The following is a 14621-nucleotide window of genomic DNA, read 5'->3' as shown; positions in this document are numbered from 1 at the left end:
CCTGCCCTTGCCTGTCCGTGCTCCTCGTCCCATCCAAGTCCTCAGTCTTCTCTCTCTTTCTCTTCCTACCTCGCCTTACTAAATGCCTGGAGCCTGGCTAGGCGGGGCAGTGGGCACCAAGGGTTGGGGGCGCGATCTGCCCCCGCCCCGATTCTGCCCCCTGCCGGAGATTCCCTTGTGCCTCTAGAAGCCGCAGGACGGGCGTAGTTGGTAGCAACTGCAAATTGCAGTGGATGCTTCTGTGGCCCCCAGCAGGGATCCCCGGGCCGTGCACACGAAGAACCAGCAGCCCAGGGTGAGCTGGGGAGAGGCCCAAGTGTCTGGTTGCGGATCAGGGTGGGACTCGTCGAGGTGCCCACCCTGGCCGCCTAGGCCGACACACCTCTTCTCCGCGGCCCCAGCTCACTTTCCCAGCTCGCAGATCCCTCCCCTGCACCTCCCCGCGCCCTCCTCCTCCCCTGCCTCCTCCCGCGCCCTCCTCCTCCCCTGCCTCCCAGGCCGGGGGCCTCCGGTAGGCCGGGCTGCGCCAATCCGAGGCGCGGCCCGCCCCCTGACGCCGAGCTGGGCCCTGCGAGGCCCCGCCCGCTGACGTCCGGGATTTGCATGAGTTCTCGTGCAGCGGCGGCCCGGGCTCAGTTGTCTGTGCGAGCGAGAGCAGAGAGCCGGCGGGCGCGGGCAGCGGCGGCAGTCAGGCTGTTGAGGGGCGAGTGAAGGCGGCGGGGGCAGAGCGTGTGGCGAGGTCCACGCGCAGGACCACATCAGGGCGCCTGCGGGAGCCAGCTGTGTCTGCAGCCGCACCGGCCGCTGGCGTCCCGGCGCGCTCGGGCTCGGCCATGGAGCTGCCAGCTGTTGGCGAGCACGTCTTCGCTGTGGAGAGCATCGAGAAGAAGCGGATCCGCAAGGTAGGGGTGGCGCGCGGGTGGCGGCGCCGAGGCGCGGGAGCAGCGAGCGAGAGGCGCGGAGGGGGTGGGGAGGCTGCGGGCCGGAGCCCGGGATCCCGCGGAAGCTGATGGAGTGCTGTCTCTTCCCCCCTACAGGGCAGAGTGGAGTATCTTGTGAAATGGAGAGGCTGGTCCCCCAAGTAAGTGGCGGCGGGGGCCGAGTGCCGGGGCACCGGGCCCCCAGGCCGGCGGACCCGTGTAGCTGGTGGGGTGGTGGGGGAGCGGACGGGAGGCGGGGTGGAGGTGGGGTGGAGGGAGGAGGGGGGGGGGAAGTCGGTGGCAGGCACTGGGAAGCCGAGCCGCCGAGCCCGAGCCGGGCGCCCTGTGTTGTGCTCCGCTCTCCGGGAAATGCCATCACTAATTTATGCGCTAAAAGGAGCCGGAGGAGCTGGAGAGACGCGGGGCCGAGCCCGGGAGGCCGGCGGAGGGAGGGAGGGCGCAGGCACTGACTGATGTGCAGCAGAAAATGGCTCCTTTCCCCTTTCCCTCCACCGAACGGCTCCATATTGCAAAACCAAAAAAAAAAAAAAAAAAAAAAAAAAAAAAATTAAAAAGCGACGAAAATGCAATTGTGTGCGTCCTCCCTCCTGGTCGTGCAGGATAGGGAAGAAAAAAGGCAGAAAATGTTGCGAACTGTCACTGCAGCTCTTTCGGTGGGGAATTTTTTTCTTTAATTTGAAATGCGAAGGCACCGGATGGAGACAGGCGCAGACACACACACACACACACACACACACACACTCAAAGAGGCATATTTTTGTACTGCTGAGTATTTGGGGTTTGCTTGCCGGTGACAGCGGTCTTATGGGTGGGGGGGGGCGCGGGGCTGTTGGTTATCGGATTAGGGGTCCGGTGCAGACCAGCTGAAGCCCTAGGGGAGACGGGCTGAGGACAGGAGGGGACTGGGGACTGCGACTTTGCATTGGGCTTGGTTTGCACGAGGGTTTCTGGTGAGGAAAGTGGCCATGGAACACGTCGAAGTAACATGCCTAAAATTCTTGACTACAAAATAAACTGCTAGTTTTGTATTCCTCACCCCCTTTCTTCCTGCCCTTGTGTGTTTATTTTAATTTGGAGGGGGGGGGGTCAAGGTCCGAGTTAGGCCTTCAGAAACCAACTGTCTACCCACCAGGTCACAGCTTTTGGTTCAGGAAGCCACATAGGGCCTTATATCATTCCCCAGCCCGCCCTCCCCCGCTTTTTTACACCGTATACCTCCTCCTTTTTCGCTTGCAAGATATAACACGTGGGAACCAGAGGAGAACATCTTGGATCCCCGGCTGCTGATAGCCTTCCAGAACAGGTGAGCATCCCTTCGCAGCCTGCTGCCCCGGCCGCGGGGATAGTACAGGGGCTCCAGCAATAGGAAAGGAGGAAGGGGTGGGGGGGGGGGGGGGGGGCATGCAGGGGCCCCACCCCCAACAAGCCCAGATGGGCAAGGCTGCGGCCTGGGCTTCTCTAACCAATGTCCTTGGTGGTTGCTGCAGCTTGGGAGTGGGGGCAGGGTAGGGCTGAGGAGAGTAGGCTTGTGTTTTGGGGAAACTGCTGCAGGAGTGTGTGGGGGTGACCTCGGGTCTGCCCTGGAAAACTCCGAGCTGTTCCTGACTCCCCGTGGCCCCTCCCATGGCAGCCTTGGAGCCCCACCCCCAGAGCCTAGGTGTTGCTTCCCTGCAGCCACTGCCCGCTTGGCACGGGCACCTCCCGGGGCAGCTCTGAAGGAGCTGGCATTGTGAAACCGCCCCAGACGTCATGGAACTGAACTTAACCTCTTGGAGGCCGAATAAAAGTTGACGGGGCCTTACGCTCCCAACCTCCGGGGAGCTGGGGGTGTCTGCGAATAGAGGCTGCCTGGAGCCCGTGCTCTTACAACCCTCGCTGCTGTATTTGGTGGGGCAAGTTGCCCTATCTGGTCAGGGGGAAGGTTGGCCCGAGGGTATGAGTGAGCGCTGCCTGGTGGTTGGGGGTTGCCGACAGATGCCACGCTGCAGCTGCTGCAGCTGGATTCACCACTGGTGGCTGTGGTTCTGTTTCGGAGAGGGTAGAAGGGGAAGGGCGTGGAGGAGGGGAAGAGTCCTCAGAACCGCGCCACCCCTCAGCCTTCTAGCCTTTTATTTTGAAGTATTTTCTGTGGCGCATTTGCCACTAAAAGTGCAAACTCTGGATCCTGAGGGCTAAAGTTGCTTTCCCGGGACGCTTGGGGGTGTAGGGTAGAATCTACCCCGACTTCACCTGGGACTTCACCACCCTGTAACCATGTCAGCGGCTGATGCCATGTTGCATAATGGGTCCCTGAAGTATTGTAACCCAGGCTGTTGCAATGCCGTGCAACTTCAGAATCAGACCCCAACTCGGCCCCAGGGTATGGCAGAACTCCCCCGGGTTGACCCAGAGGCTTTGGCGGTGGGGATGGCAACTCTCGGGTCGCTGAAGAGTGGGTGTCTGATCCGGAATCTGACAACCTCTGGAGGGGTGGCTGAATCATGGAGTACAGTGCCTGGGACAACCCACTGATCAATCACTTCTTGGGTGGCCAAACCAAGTGAAGCCTGGTAGTGGTGATCCCTGCTCCCCCACCCTTGAACTGTATTGATAATTCGGAAATTTGGGTGGAACAGACTGATCTTGCTCTTCTAGGGAGGCAGTCCTGCTAGTCACTCCTGCCCCACCCACTGGCTCAGGAGAGGGGGATTGTGCCATGTCTGGTTCACCAGGTGGCTGAGAACCTGGCCAGACCCTAGCCTCAGAGGCATTCCCAACCCCTAATTGGCTTATTTGCCGCTATGTAAACAAGGGCGCAGTCCCTCTGCGTTTAATGCCTGGCCTTTTAAGAAAAGGAGTCCTCCCTTCAACTGGCGGCTCTCTTTATCTGAATCTTAATGAGGCAGTTAGCGTCCATGCTCCTGACCGGGAAGGACTAGGAGGTCAGTACACACCTCCCGTTTCCTGGACCCCCAAACCCAGTACAGTGTCTGCAGAGCGAGCCACAAGCCCAGCGCTGTGCCCAGCCTGGGGAGTCAGCTCCAAGCAGCAGTCTCCTGGACTGTGTGTGGAGGAGGGAGAAGGTTTACCTATGAGTGTCACGTGGGGGACCCCTTGGGCAGATAAAGTAGGAGTATTACTTGGGACTTAAAGGAAGGTGCCCATCTGGCAACACTGGCCACCTTCTGCCTCCAGCTGGCTCCTTTCAGTAGCAAAAGGAAGGAGGGGTGGGAACAGGGTGCTACAGACCTCACAGAAGACTGAGGATACTAACCTTGCGACCCTGTTCCCTCCCCAGGGAACGGCAGGAGCAGCTGATGGGATATCGAAAGAGAGGGCCCAAGCCCAAACCGCTGGTGGTGCAGGTGAATACTTTGAGCTGATCCTGGGATCCCAGCACAAGCCCTTCCCTGAACATTGCTCCCCGGATTTCTTATAGTTCCCGGAGGGAGCACCCCGATTGCACTTAATTTCTTCTAGAGCTGGCCCCACCCCCTGTGATGCAACTTCCACCCGTGGGAGCTGGAGCATTCCTGATGTTCCCGGCATGCCGTAGGGCCAACCTTTCCCCTCCTTTCTCCCCCTTAGGTACCCACCTTTGCCCGCCGCTCCAATGTCCTGACAGGGCTTCAAGACTCCTCCGCTGACAACCGTGCCAAGCTGGAGTTGGGCACACAGGGCAAGGGCCAGGGGCACCAGTATGAGCTCAACAGCAAGAAGCACCATCAGTACCAGCCGCATAGCAAGGAGAGATCGGGTAAGCCACCACCACCAGGGAAGAGCGGCAAGTATTACTATCAGCTGAACAGCAAAAAGCACCACCCCTACCAGCCAGACCCCAAAATGTACGACCTGCAGTACCAGGGTGGCCACAAGGAGGCACCCAGCCCCACCTGCCCAGACCTGGGCGCCAAGAGCCACCCTCCTGACAAGTGGGCCCACGGAGCTGCAGCCAAAGGCTACCTCGGGGCAGTGAAGCCCCTGGGGGGAGGGGCAGGAGCGCCAGGCAAGGGCTCGGAAAAGGGCCCTCCCAACGGCATGACTCCAGCCCCTAAGGAGGCAGTGACCGGAAATGGCATTGGGGGCAAGATGAAAATCGTCAAGAACAAGAACAAGAATGGGCGCATCGTGATCGTGATGAGCAAGTACATGGAGAATGGCATGCAGGCGGTGAAGATCAAGTCGGGCGAGGCAGGCGAGGGCGAAGCGCGCTCCCCCAGCCACAAGAAACGCGCTGCGGAGGAGCGCCATCCCCAGGCCGACAGGACTTTTAAAAAGGCGGCCGGCGGTGCTGAAGAGAAGAAAGCTGAAGTGCCCTGCAAACGCAGGGAGGAGGAGGCTCTGGTGTCGGGGGACCCTCAGCCCCAGGACCTAGGGTCCCGAAAGCTCTCCCCGACCAAGGAGGCCTTTGGTGAGCAGCCGCTGCAGCTCACCACCAAGCCAGACCTGCTGGCCTGGGACCCAGCCAGGAGCTCGCACCCACCCGCTCACCACCATCACCACCACCATCATCACCACCACCACACGGTGGGCCTGAACCTCTCCCACGCGCGCAAGCGCTGCCTCTCTGAGACCCATGGCGAGCGTGAGCCCTGCAAGAAGCGGCTGACCGCCCGCAGCATCAGCACGCCGACCTGCCTCGGGGGCAGCCCGGCCTCAGAACACCCCGCCAACGTGTCCCCCACCGCAACGGCTCTGCCGCAGCCAGAGGTCATCCTGTTGGACTCAGACCTGGATGAGCCCATAGACTTGCGCTGTGTCAAGATGCGCAGCGATGCTGGGGAACCTCCCAGCTCTCTCCAGGTGAAGCCCGAGGCTCCGGCTGTGGCGGCAGTAGTGGCACCGGCCACTGCAACGGAGAAGCCTCCGGCTGAGGCCCAGGACGAGCCCGCGGAGCCCCTGAGCGAATTCAAGCCCTTCTTTGGGAATATAATTATCACTGACGTCACGGCGAACTGCCTTACGGTCACTTTCAAGGAGTACGTGACGGTGTAGTGGGAAGGAGTCACACTCACTGGGACTCAGCGCCTGCAATCGCGCAGAGGCTCCCGGGGAGAAGACGCCGCCGCAGCCACAGCCGCGATGGCCAGGGCCCTCTGCTCACTCCCTGGGATCCCGATTAAGTTGTCCTTTTCTACAGTCTCCTTCCACTCGGTGCCTGCGGCCTTGCCGCCACCTCCCCTTCCCTGTAGGAGACCCTAGCCCTCCCCGTGGACCTCCAGAACTGACCCTGCAGCCCCGAGGCGGTCTCAAGAGTTATAGTATTATATTTTAACCGTGCTAACTTGTCAAGTGCTGACTCTACTCCAGTTTGTACGTGGTGTTATTCTTGAAATGTATTGTTTGAGCTCAGAAGGCCCGACCCCCGCTTCGGGCTGATATATATATATATATATATATTTATTTGTAGGTATTTATATATTGAAATATAAAAACCTAGATTTATGGAGTTTCCTCTAGATCATGTTATATTCTATATCAGACAGACAATTCTCAGTTGTCCTTTTCTTCTCCCTTCATCCAGTATTTTGATTTCATTTCCTCCTCTCCAGGAACTGCGACACCAGTAACCTTGGTATATATTTTTTGATACTGTACACATGGGTGTGTTGTTTCTATGTGCAAAAAAAAGTTTGTTAAAAGGCTAAGGAGCTCTCTAGAACCTGCTGCTATAGAAATGTCTGAACTATAAGCTTCTAATTATTACCTGCTTGAATGTAAATATTAAATGGAGATGTTGAAGGTGCAATACGCTGCTGTCGGAGATTAGCTCAGTCGGGGATATCGGAAGTTGGGGGGAAGGAGGATGGACCCTCTCTCACCCCACTTCTGCCTAGATCACATGGAGTAAGCCTGTTGCCCCAGAGCTAAGCCTTTGCTCAAGCCAAGCGTGGGGTCTGGTGTCTCCAGAGGGGCACCCTCATTGGTAACACTATGTGGGATGGTAGAGAGGTGCTGGGCTGGAAGGGTGGTGGTGGTGGTGGTGGTGGTGGTGTACAAGATTCACTCTAGTCCTCAGCGATTTTAGCTGGCAAACTCTTCAACTTCTGGGGTTTGGAGGAGGGGTGTAGGGGTGGGTGAGCAATTGGTGTACATCCCCTTCCTGGATCCTGTTTCTCAGGCTGGTGACACTCCCCCTGACCCCCCCCAAGCCAGGCCCTAGAGAGACTGAAAGTTCCTCAGCCCTCCCTGCTATGGACCAGGATACTGGTGTAGTGGACCCCACTCTTTAGGGCCCGTCCCCCGCTGACATTGTCGGGATGGGGGGCGCCCCTCCAAGGAAGCTGAGGAGGCGCTTTCTCTGCCAGGCTCTCTCCCCGGAAACCACCAGGCCAAAGGCCACTGCTGGAGCAAGTAAACTGTTATATGGGGGATAGAGATGGGGGGTGACAGGCCGGCTGAGTCTGGTCTACCACCCTCATTTCCTTAGCTGTGTGAGCTGGCACGGGTTGCTCATCCCCTAGATGGTGACAAGATCGAGGTGCTGCTAGGTGTGGTGGGAGGAGGGAAGGGGTTAATGGCCTCTAGGCTAGGGGTGCGGCTCAGCGGGCCAGGAAGCCACTACCAGCGGCCGGCTTTCTGCAGACACAGCGATCTTTCTCCTGGTTCGGTGGCTCAGCAGGCCCTGGGGCCTCGCGCCTGGGGATCTAGTGAGCTCCTGGTCTCTCCAACCAGGGCCGAGCCTAAAGTGGCACCAAAGCGGAAGAAGACTGCATGGTTCAGAGTGTGTGTGAGTGGTGGGGGGGGGGGGGGGGGCTGCGGTAGCTTGAGGGGCAGAGTTGGGAAGGCTGGGAGAGAGATGGAGAGGAAGGCCGAGAGGGCGGGAGTCTGGATGCGCAGAGTGGCCAGTGTTGGCTGCAGGCCATGGGCGGCTGGGACTGGGGGAGGGGGGGGGGGCGGGCGAGGGGAGGAGGGAAGGGAACTGCTTTTTAAAAAAAGCTTTTGGGAGTTTGTAGACCCGGCTTTTGTGAATTGTCCCTCCTACTACCCCATCCCCGGGGGCCCGCTTCAGAGTGAGTTAAACACCCTTCCCCCTCTGTGTAATGAACGCCCTTTGCCACCCTGTGAGCGGAGGAGGCTGATCCTGCTTCTGGCAACCCGCCTGCTCAGCGCTAGAATTGGGCCTGTCCTTCACTGGCGGGTGCACAAAGGCCCGTGCCAGGCAGGAACCTCAGCCCCTGCCTTTCCAGTTCATGAAAACTAAAAACTCCCGGATGCTACGACACTCCTCATCAGGTCTGTGGAAGTGGTGCCTTGATAGAAGTCTGGCCCCTCAGGAGGCCGCTGTCCTGCCAAGCCTGAGGAAAGGGGAGAAGAGACAGAAGCTGGTCCTAGAAGACAGGGAGGGATGCGGGTCTACTCACAAATCTTCCAGAAAAGCCTGAGCTGTAGGTGCCCTGAGGCCTTGAAAGCTGGGTTTGGGTGCAGGGCCTTGGGGGTGATCTGGGCAGACTTGGAGCCCCAGTCAGAAGTGAACAGTGGGGAAGAGGTCCAAGAAAGCAGCTAAGGTGCCTTGCCTGGTTACCAAGACCCTCTTCTGTCCCCAAAGGGTCACTGAGTTCCTTGTATGTCCCATGTGCCATCTAAGCAACTTGGCCTACGTAGTTCCCAGGACAGCTCTCTGTGATACAGGTTTAAGATCCTGGTGGGCATTCTTGTATTGATTCTGGAACCAAACTGGCCCATCCCAATCCTGCAGAGAGGCCTCCTAGGACTCTGCCCTCTAAGCCCTTGGCACTGATCTCAGAAGACATGTCCAAGGCACAGAAACACAGAGTTAAGGGCCCTGACAAGAGCTCCTCCTCCAAGAGCATTCAGGCAGGGAGGGTTCAGAAGGACCAGCTCTCCCCATACAGATGGTCTCCGACAGCACTTTACAAACAACAGGGCACCAACCCTCTCTTTGAGGGAGAGAATTCAAATTCAAAGGGAGAAAAGGAAAGCATTGCATTCTACACAGCCAAACATCTTTTTTATTCTCCAGATAAACCTTTCTCCTGAGGCTAAGCCTTAAAAACACAGAGACAAGGGCTGACAGTGCAAAGAACAGGTTTATTTGTGAACCCTCCTGTTTGAAGCTACCCACTTTCAGAAGAACCAAGTTCATGCCCACAGTGTTTACTCCATCCAGAGTTGGGGATGTCCTACAGATTTGTCCAGAGTTGTCAGGCCAAGCAAATGAAAATCTAGGGTTCTCAGTTCAATTTGAAAAGCATATGCATGTAAATGCATGTAAATAAATAAATAAATAGCATATGCATGTAAACACATGTAAATAAATATTTTTAAAGTTTTATTTATTTTTCTTTTTATGTGTATGGGTGTTTTGCCTGCATGCATGTCTGTATACCACCTTTGTGCCTGGTACCTGCGGAGGTCAGAAGAGGGTATCAAAACTGGAGTTACAGATGGTTGCAAGCTGCCATGTGGGTGCTGGGATTCAAACCTGGTCCTCTAGAAGAGCAGTCAGTGCTTGTAACTGCTCAGCAAATATGCATACATTGTGTATATATAATGTATATATATATATACATTGTGTGTTTATGTCCATTGTGTGTGTGCATATATATATTACATAAATATATATTACATATATATAAAATATGGGGGAGTTCATGTATCTTGTAACTCAGGTTGGCCTCCAACTCATTAGCAGAGGATGAGGATGACCCTGAGATTCTGTTCCTACTCCTTCTACCTCATGAATGCTGAGATCACAGTCATGCCTGTCATGCGTGGTTTTAGGCAGTACTAGGAACCAAACCCAGGCATACATAGGCAAGTACTCTGCCAACTGAGCTACATCTCCAGCACTACAGTGCATAATATTATATGTGTGTGTGTGTGTGTGTGTGTGTGTGTGTGTGTGTGTGTGTGTGTGTGTATCTCCCATTGAATATTTGAGACTTCTTCCAAAGCAAAGAAAAAATGTTGCATTATTTTAGGTGACCATAAAATTTAGCTGAGTACTCCAGAACTGGTCTGAAGACTGTGTCAGCCCTGCACAGTCACTGTGTCAGTCCCTACCCACAGGGACCTGAAAACCACCAGTCCTGTAAGGTGGGTATAGTAATGACTGTGAGTGTGAAGTCACGTGGCATAGGCAGGTTGCTGGGTGATGTGGCCCTCACCTGTGATTGGGCTGGGGGTGAGGTGGGAATTCTCTGAGCTTGTAACACATGGAGACAAAGAAGTTGGGGAAGATCTGACGCTTGGTGTTTGTCAGCAAACATCTAGGACACTGCAGAAAACAGAACAGATCTACTTGTTCTGTCTGTTACCTTTACGCACAATTCTTCACCTCCCCGTGCCTTTTTTCTGGTTATCCTGAAGGCTGGACCATGCAGGAAATGATAGTGGGTCAGCTTTGAATATTTTGGAAGACTCCTACCCTACATAAACACCCCAAGTCTCTCAGAGTCTTCTGGTCTGCAGCCCTGGCCTGAGCGAACATCAGATGAATGGAGATGCTTACCTCTAGACCACCTCCCTCTAAGCTGCTTCCCTCAGCTCTGTCCTCATCCCCTTCAGAGTGGATGGCTGATGTCGAGGGGATGTCAACCCTCCTGGATTTCCAGTGGATGGCTCAGAATGACACTGGGGCTTCTGACTTAGGAAGAGGGTCTCATAGCAAACCCGCCCTGGAACAAAGCCAGACCTCATGTTTTTTGAAGCAAGTGGATTCTGTGACCCTATGAGAGTGCTTGCTGTATATCTGAGGTGAAGACTCTAAAGAGGAAATTGTTATTGAAGACTGTTATTCTTGAATACAAGTGTCTACTTCCGGTGGCCACTGGTTTAGAAATCCACCCCTCCCCTGCCCACCCCTGGCCTTTTCCTTCACAGTAAATGGTAAGTTAATACTGATAGCTCTTGAAGCATGCGTGCACTTGAAGGGGGTTATTGTGCCAATTTCCCTCATCCCTGTGAAGTGGGTCCTACTTTGCAGGTGACAACAGAAGGCTTGGTGGCTAACATGTTCCAAGTCAAAGAGCCAAGCAGTGGGGTAAGAGTCGGGAATCTACATGCCTGTCTCCCAGAATCTGTCAGTGGGCGGTTCAAAGGCAGGCACAGATTCCATCATCTCCCTGAAGTTGTAGTACCTTCCCTTGGAGCTCCTAAGATCTCCACCGTTCTCTCTGCACCTACCACCTCTGCCCACTGCTTAATCAGCTGCATGGGCCAACCTATTGCCAACCTACGTGTATCTCTGAGCTTCACATCTCTTAGGGCAGTGGTTCTCAACCTTCCTAATGCTGTGACCCTTTTATACAGTTCCTCATGTTGTGGTGACCCCCAACCATAGTTGCTACTTCATAATTTTGCTACTGTTAGGAATCATCATGTAAATATCTGTGTTTTCCGAAGGTCTTAGAGGACTCCTGTGAAAGATTGTTCGACTTCCCCTCCAAGGGAGTCTCGACCCACAGGTTAAGAACCACTGCCTTAAGGTCCTATGCTCTTGGAGCTCAAGCTGCTCTGTACTCCTGCTTCTTCTCTGAGGTAGGGTCTCATGGAGCCCAAGTTGACTTCAAATTCACCATATAGCCAAAAGTGGCCTCAAACTTCTGTTGAATTCTGATCCTCCTGCCTCTACCTCTAAATGCTGGGATTATAGGCATGGGACATCACATGGGCTGGGGTGAAGCTCAGGGTTTTGTGTAAGAGCTTTCACAACTGAGCTACATCCCCAGCCCTTTGTATGTAGCTCTTTAAAAAAATGTTTATTTTTATTTTTAACTCTGTGCGTGCGTGCGTGCGTGCGTGCATGCGCCTGTGCCCATGCACTTGAATGTGTTTGCCAAAGCTAGAGGCATCAGCTCCCCTGGAGTTGGTGTTACAGGCAATTGTGAGCTATCTCAGTTGGGAGTTGGGAATCAAACCTGGGTCTTCTGTGGGAGCAGTAGGTGTTCTTTACTGATGAGACATCTTTCCAGCCCTTAGACATAGTTAACAGGACTCCTCAGATGCTGATACCTCAAATATGTGTCTATGTGTGTCAAGTTCTGTGTGTGCACGGGTAGGTGACAGGGCCTCAGACAATAAAACTGGTTCCTGGACTGCTAACCATTAACAGCATCCTGAGCCAAAGGTTGCCCAGGAGCCCTGGTTCAGGCAGCCCAGCTCCCCAAGGACACCAGACCTATCTCTTCCCCACCAGGAGCCAAGCAGACATGCTGTGCTCAGCTGCTCTGGGTCCCACTGCCCCCGACTCCACCTGAGTGGTTTGTGAGGATTTCTGGAGGCTCCAGGTAATTATGTAGTAATTGAATTTAGGGAAACAGGCCCTAAGGATAATCTTGGAGAAAGATGCAAGAAGAGCTGTAGTTTAATTTCCACGCAGCAGGGCAGCCATCTCGTTCTTATGGATGTAGTTTCAATGTGTGACTCAGGATGCTGGATGCTGTCCCCACCCCACCTTGTGCATACATGCACACACACCCTTCTGTTTGGCGTACTCATGAACTGTGTGCATAGACCTGCAGCACAGAGCTCACTACTGCAGTTACAATTGTCCTGCAAGTTTTTATACCTAGGCTGGAGCTGGGAGCCAGCATTAATTACATTCTAGAATGATGAACGTGCACACCTGTGGGTGTACACCTGTGTGTGCATTCTGGGCTGGAGGCGGGTGACAGCGCCACCACCTGTACTGGCAAAACCGCCTCTCTCCTCACTGCCTCAGTGAAGGACCTTTTCAAATGCACCATATTGTGGAGCTTAATATCACCAACACCCCCTGGGTCCTTTCAACCTGCGCCAGGTGCCCTGTAAACCTCCCTGGATTTCCTCTCTTTCCTGTTTCATCTGAGAAATTCTTCACTAATTCCATGGTGTCTGGTTTCTCATTGTTTCTCTCTGCTTCAGACAGCTTCTTGGGGTGGGCTTTGGAAAGGTGTGTTTAGTGCTCTGGGCCTTCCAAAACGACGCTTGTTTCCACACTCACTTCTGCTGTCCTTGGAGCCTCTGAAGAAAGGCTGTGCCCCTGTCGGGGTGGCAGTAGGGGCCATCCTCTTCGACAGACAGACGCAAATAGCTATCTATAGTCAGAGAATGTTCTGACGCTGTCAACTCAGTTTCCTGAAGCAAGCTCCAATCTGAAGAACAGCCATGGTGCACATTCCCTTGGAATATAATGCTTCGGGCAAATGAAGGCCACACAGGATGGTGTTTCCGCCACTATTTTAGGCTGTGTGCGGCTGTGGGTTGAAGACAAAGGAGATTGCAGCCTTTGGAGAGGAAGTCTAGGGTTCCTCCGTGTGCAGAGAGCTGTCTGTTTCCCCATAAGCCTCTGGAGATGGTAGGGCTAAAACAACGTGAAAAGGCTGTGAGTAGGCTGGGCAGACATGAGTGAAAAGAGCCTCTCCTGTGGACAGCATAGAAGCATTTAGTGTGGCTAGCTATTTCCTGCTTTGTTCATGCTGCTCCGCCCCCCACCTCCCACCAGAGCTGAAAAGGGCAGAGGAAGGACCCTGCAGGGTGAAGGAGACTCCAGACCAGCTGTGTTCACCACTCCTTCCATGCATCTTCCCGCCGGCTCCTCTCCTGGCACTGAAAATTATTTATGTTTGCAAATTGCTTTTGATTCACGTGAGTTATTCCTTTGGCCTGCCAACAGGTCTAGGGATGAGAATCATCCAGCTTGCAAGCTGGGAATCCAGGGGAGACAGATGAAGACGCAGCGGAGTGGAAGCTGAAAGCCTTGGGATTTGGTCTCTGCTCTGACACTGCAGAGGCCATTGTGTCCCTTGCTCAGGCCCTGGATTGCTGAGCTGTAAAACAAGAGACTGGGTGGTGTGTGTGTTTTCCTGGCCTTTTGGGTGGCTCTTACATCTCTTGAGCCTGTGTCACCCAAAAAGGCACAGCAGAGGGTACCCTGGCCTTCTGGCTATTGCCTGGTAAACCCCTACTGCTGTAGAGCCTGGAGCTGCCCAGCCCTGGGCCAGCAGGAAGCACTAGTTGGGTGGCCAGGAATGCTTCTTTTCTTTGTCTCTTGCTCAGCACTGTCCTTGATGATGCCTCATTCCATAGATGAAAACAAATGTCTGCAGAGGAACAGGAAGGGTGGAAAGTCCCCGAGGCTGGTCCAGGAGAGAAACACACACAAACACAGGAATAATCATTGTATTCCCAAGCAGGCTGGAGCAAGAACAGCTTTGTGGAGGGTGGATGAAGCCACCTGTGCTGCTGATGGGGAAGGGCCAGCCCACTGATGGTGATGGCGAGGCTTAGAAAGCAGAGTTCATGAAGTTTCTACTCCATGCCCCTTACAGATGGGGAAACTGAGCCTCTCTAAAACCAAAGTCCACATCAAGGTGGACTGTTAATCTCGTCCGTGTACAAGTGTCTGTCTGGTCCCAGTGTAGAGCACAGTTCACTCCCTCTAACACTGGCTGTATGGACAAGAGTGGAAGTGATGGGCTCAAAGTCCAATGTCATGGTGGGGAGTGAGCGGTCACATGTGCCAGGAGACTACTGTGGTTTAGAGTCTCTTTCTAGATTGTGGTTTTGGCCTTAACCTAGAGAGCAGACATGAAAGTCTGGGCTACTTCTGATCTAGTGACCACCAAGTGGGGGAGAAGACCACTGTGGGGGTCCAGTTCCTTGAGGTAGAAAGAACGCTGCTAACCTCAGAGTCTTGAGTTGGTTGCCTTTGGCAGAAACACAGTGTTCTCTCAGCTCTGACCAAGCGATAGTGAA

At 54.5% G+C, this 14621-nt stretch overlaps 1 protein-coding gene across 1 annotated transcript; it reads left to right on the top strand.

The window, feature by feature from the left end:
• Window positions 1-574: 574 nt before the first annotated feature.
• Window positions 575-6669, top strand: Cbx4 (chromobox 4). The gene is made up of 5 exons (XM_036196993.1): window positions 575-902; window positions 1038-1081; window positions 2179-2244; window positions 4219-4285; window positions 4509-6669. The coding sequence occupies exons 1-5, from the start codon at window positions 834-836 to the stop codon at window positions 5913-5915; spliced, it is 1653 nt and encodes a 550-aa protein (XP_036052886.1). The 5' UTR covers window positions 575-833; the 3' UTR covers window positions 5916-6669.
• Window positions 6670-14621: the final 7952 nt, after the last annotated feature.

The sequence above is a fragment of the Onychomys torridus genome, chromosome 8 (assembly GCF_903995425.1).
Source record: "Onychomys torridus chromosome 8, mOncTor1.1, whole genome shotgun sequence".
Taxonomy (NCBI): Eukaryota; Metazoa; Chordata; class Mammalia; order Rodentia; family Cricetidae; genus Onychomys; species Onychomys torridus.
The sequence above is the reverse complement of the archived record's forward strand: the minus strand, read 5'-3'. Positions and strand labels throughout refer to the sequence as shown.

Excerpts from the sequence above, each read along its gene's own strand:
- Cbx4 (XM_036196993.1), top strand. The coding sequence starts at position 834 with ATGGAGCTGCCAGCTGTTGGCGAGCACGTCTTCGCTGTGGAGAGCATC. Across the intron at positions 2,245-4,218 it reads CTGATAGCCTTCCAGAACAG|GGAACGGCAGGAGCAGCTGA; the intron begins GTGAGCATCCCT and ends TTCCCTCCCCAG. Across the intron at positions 4,286-4,508 it reads CCAAACCGCTGGTGGTGCAG|GTACCCACCTTTGCCCGCCG; the intron begins GTGAATACTTTG and ends TCTCCCCCTTAG.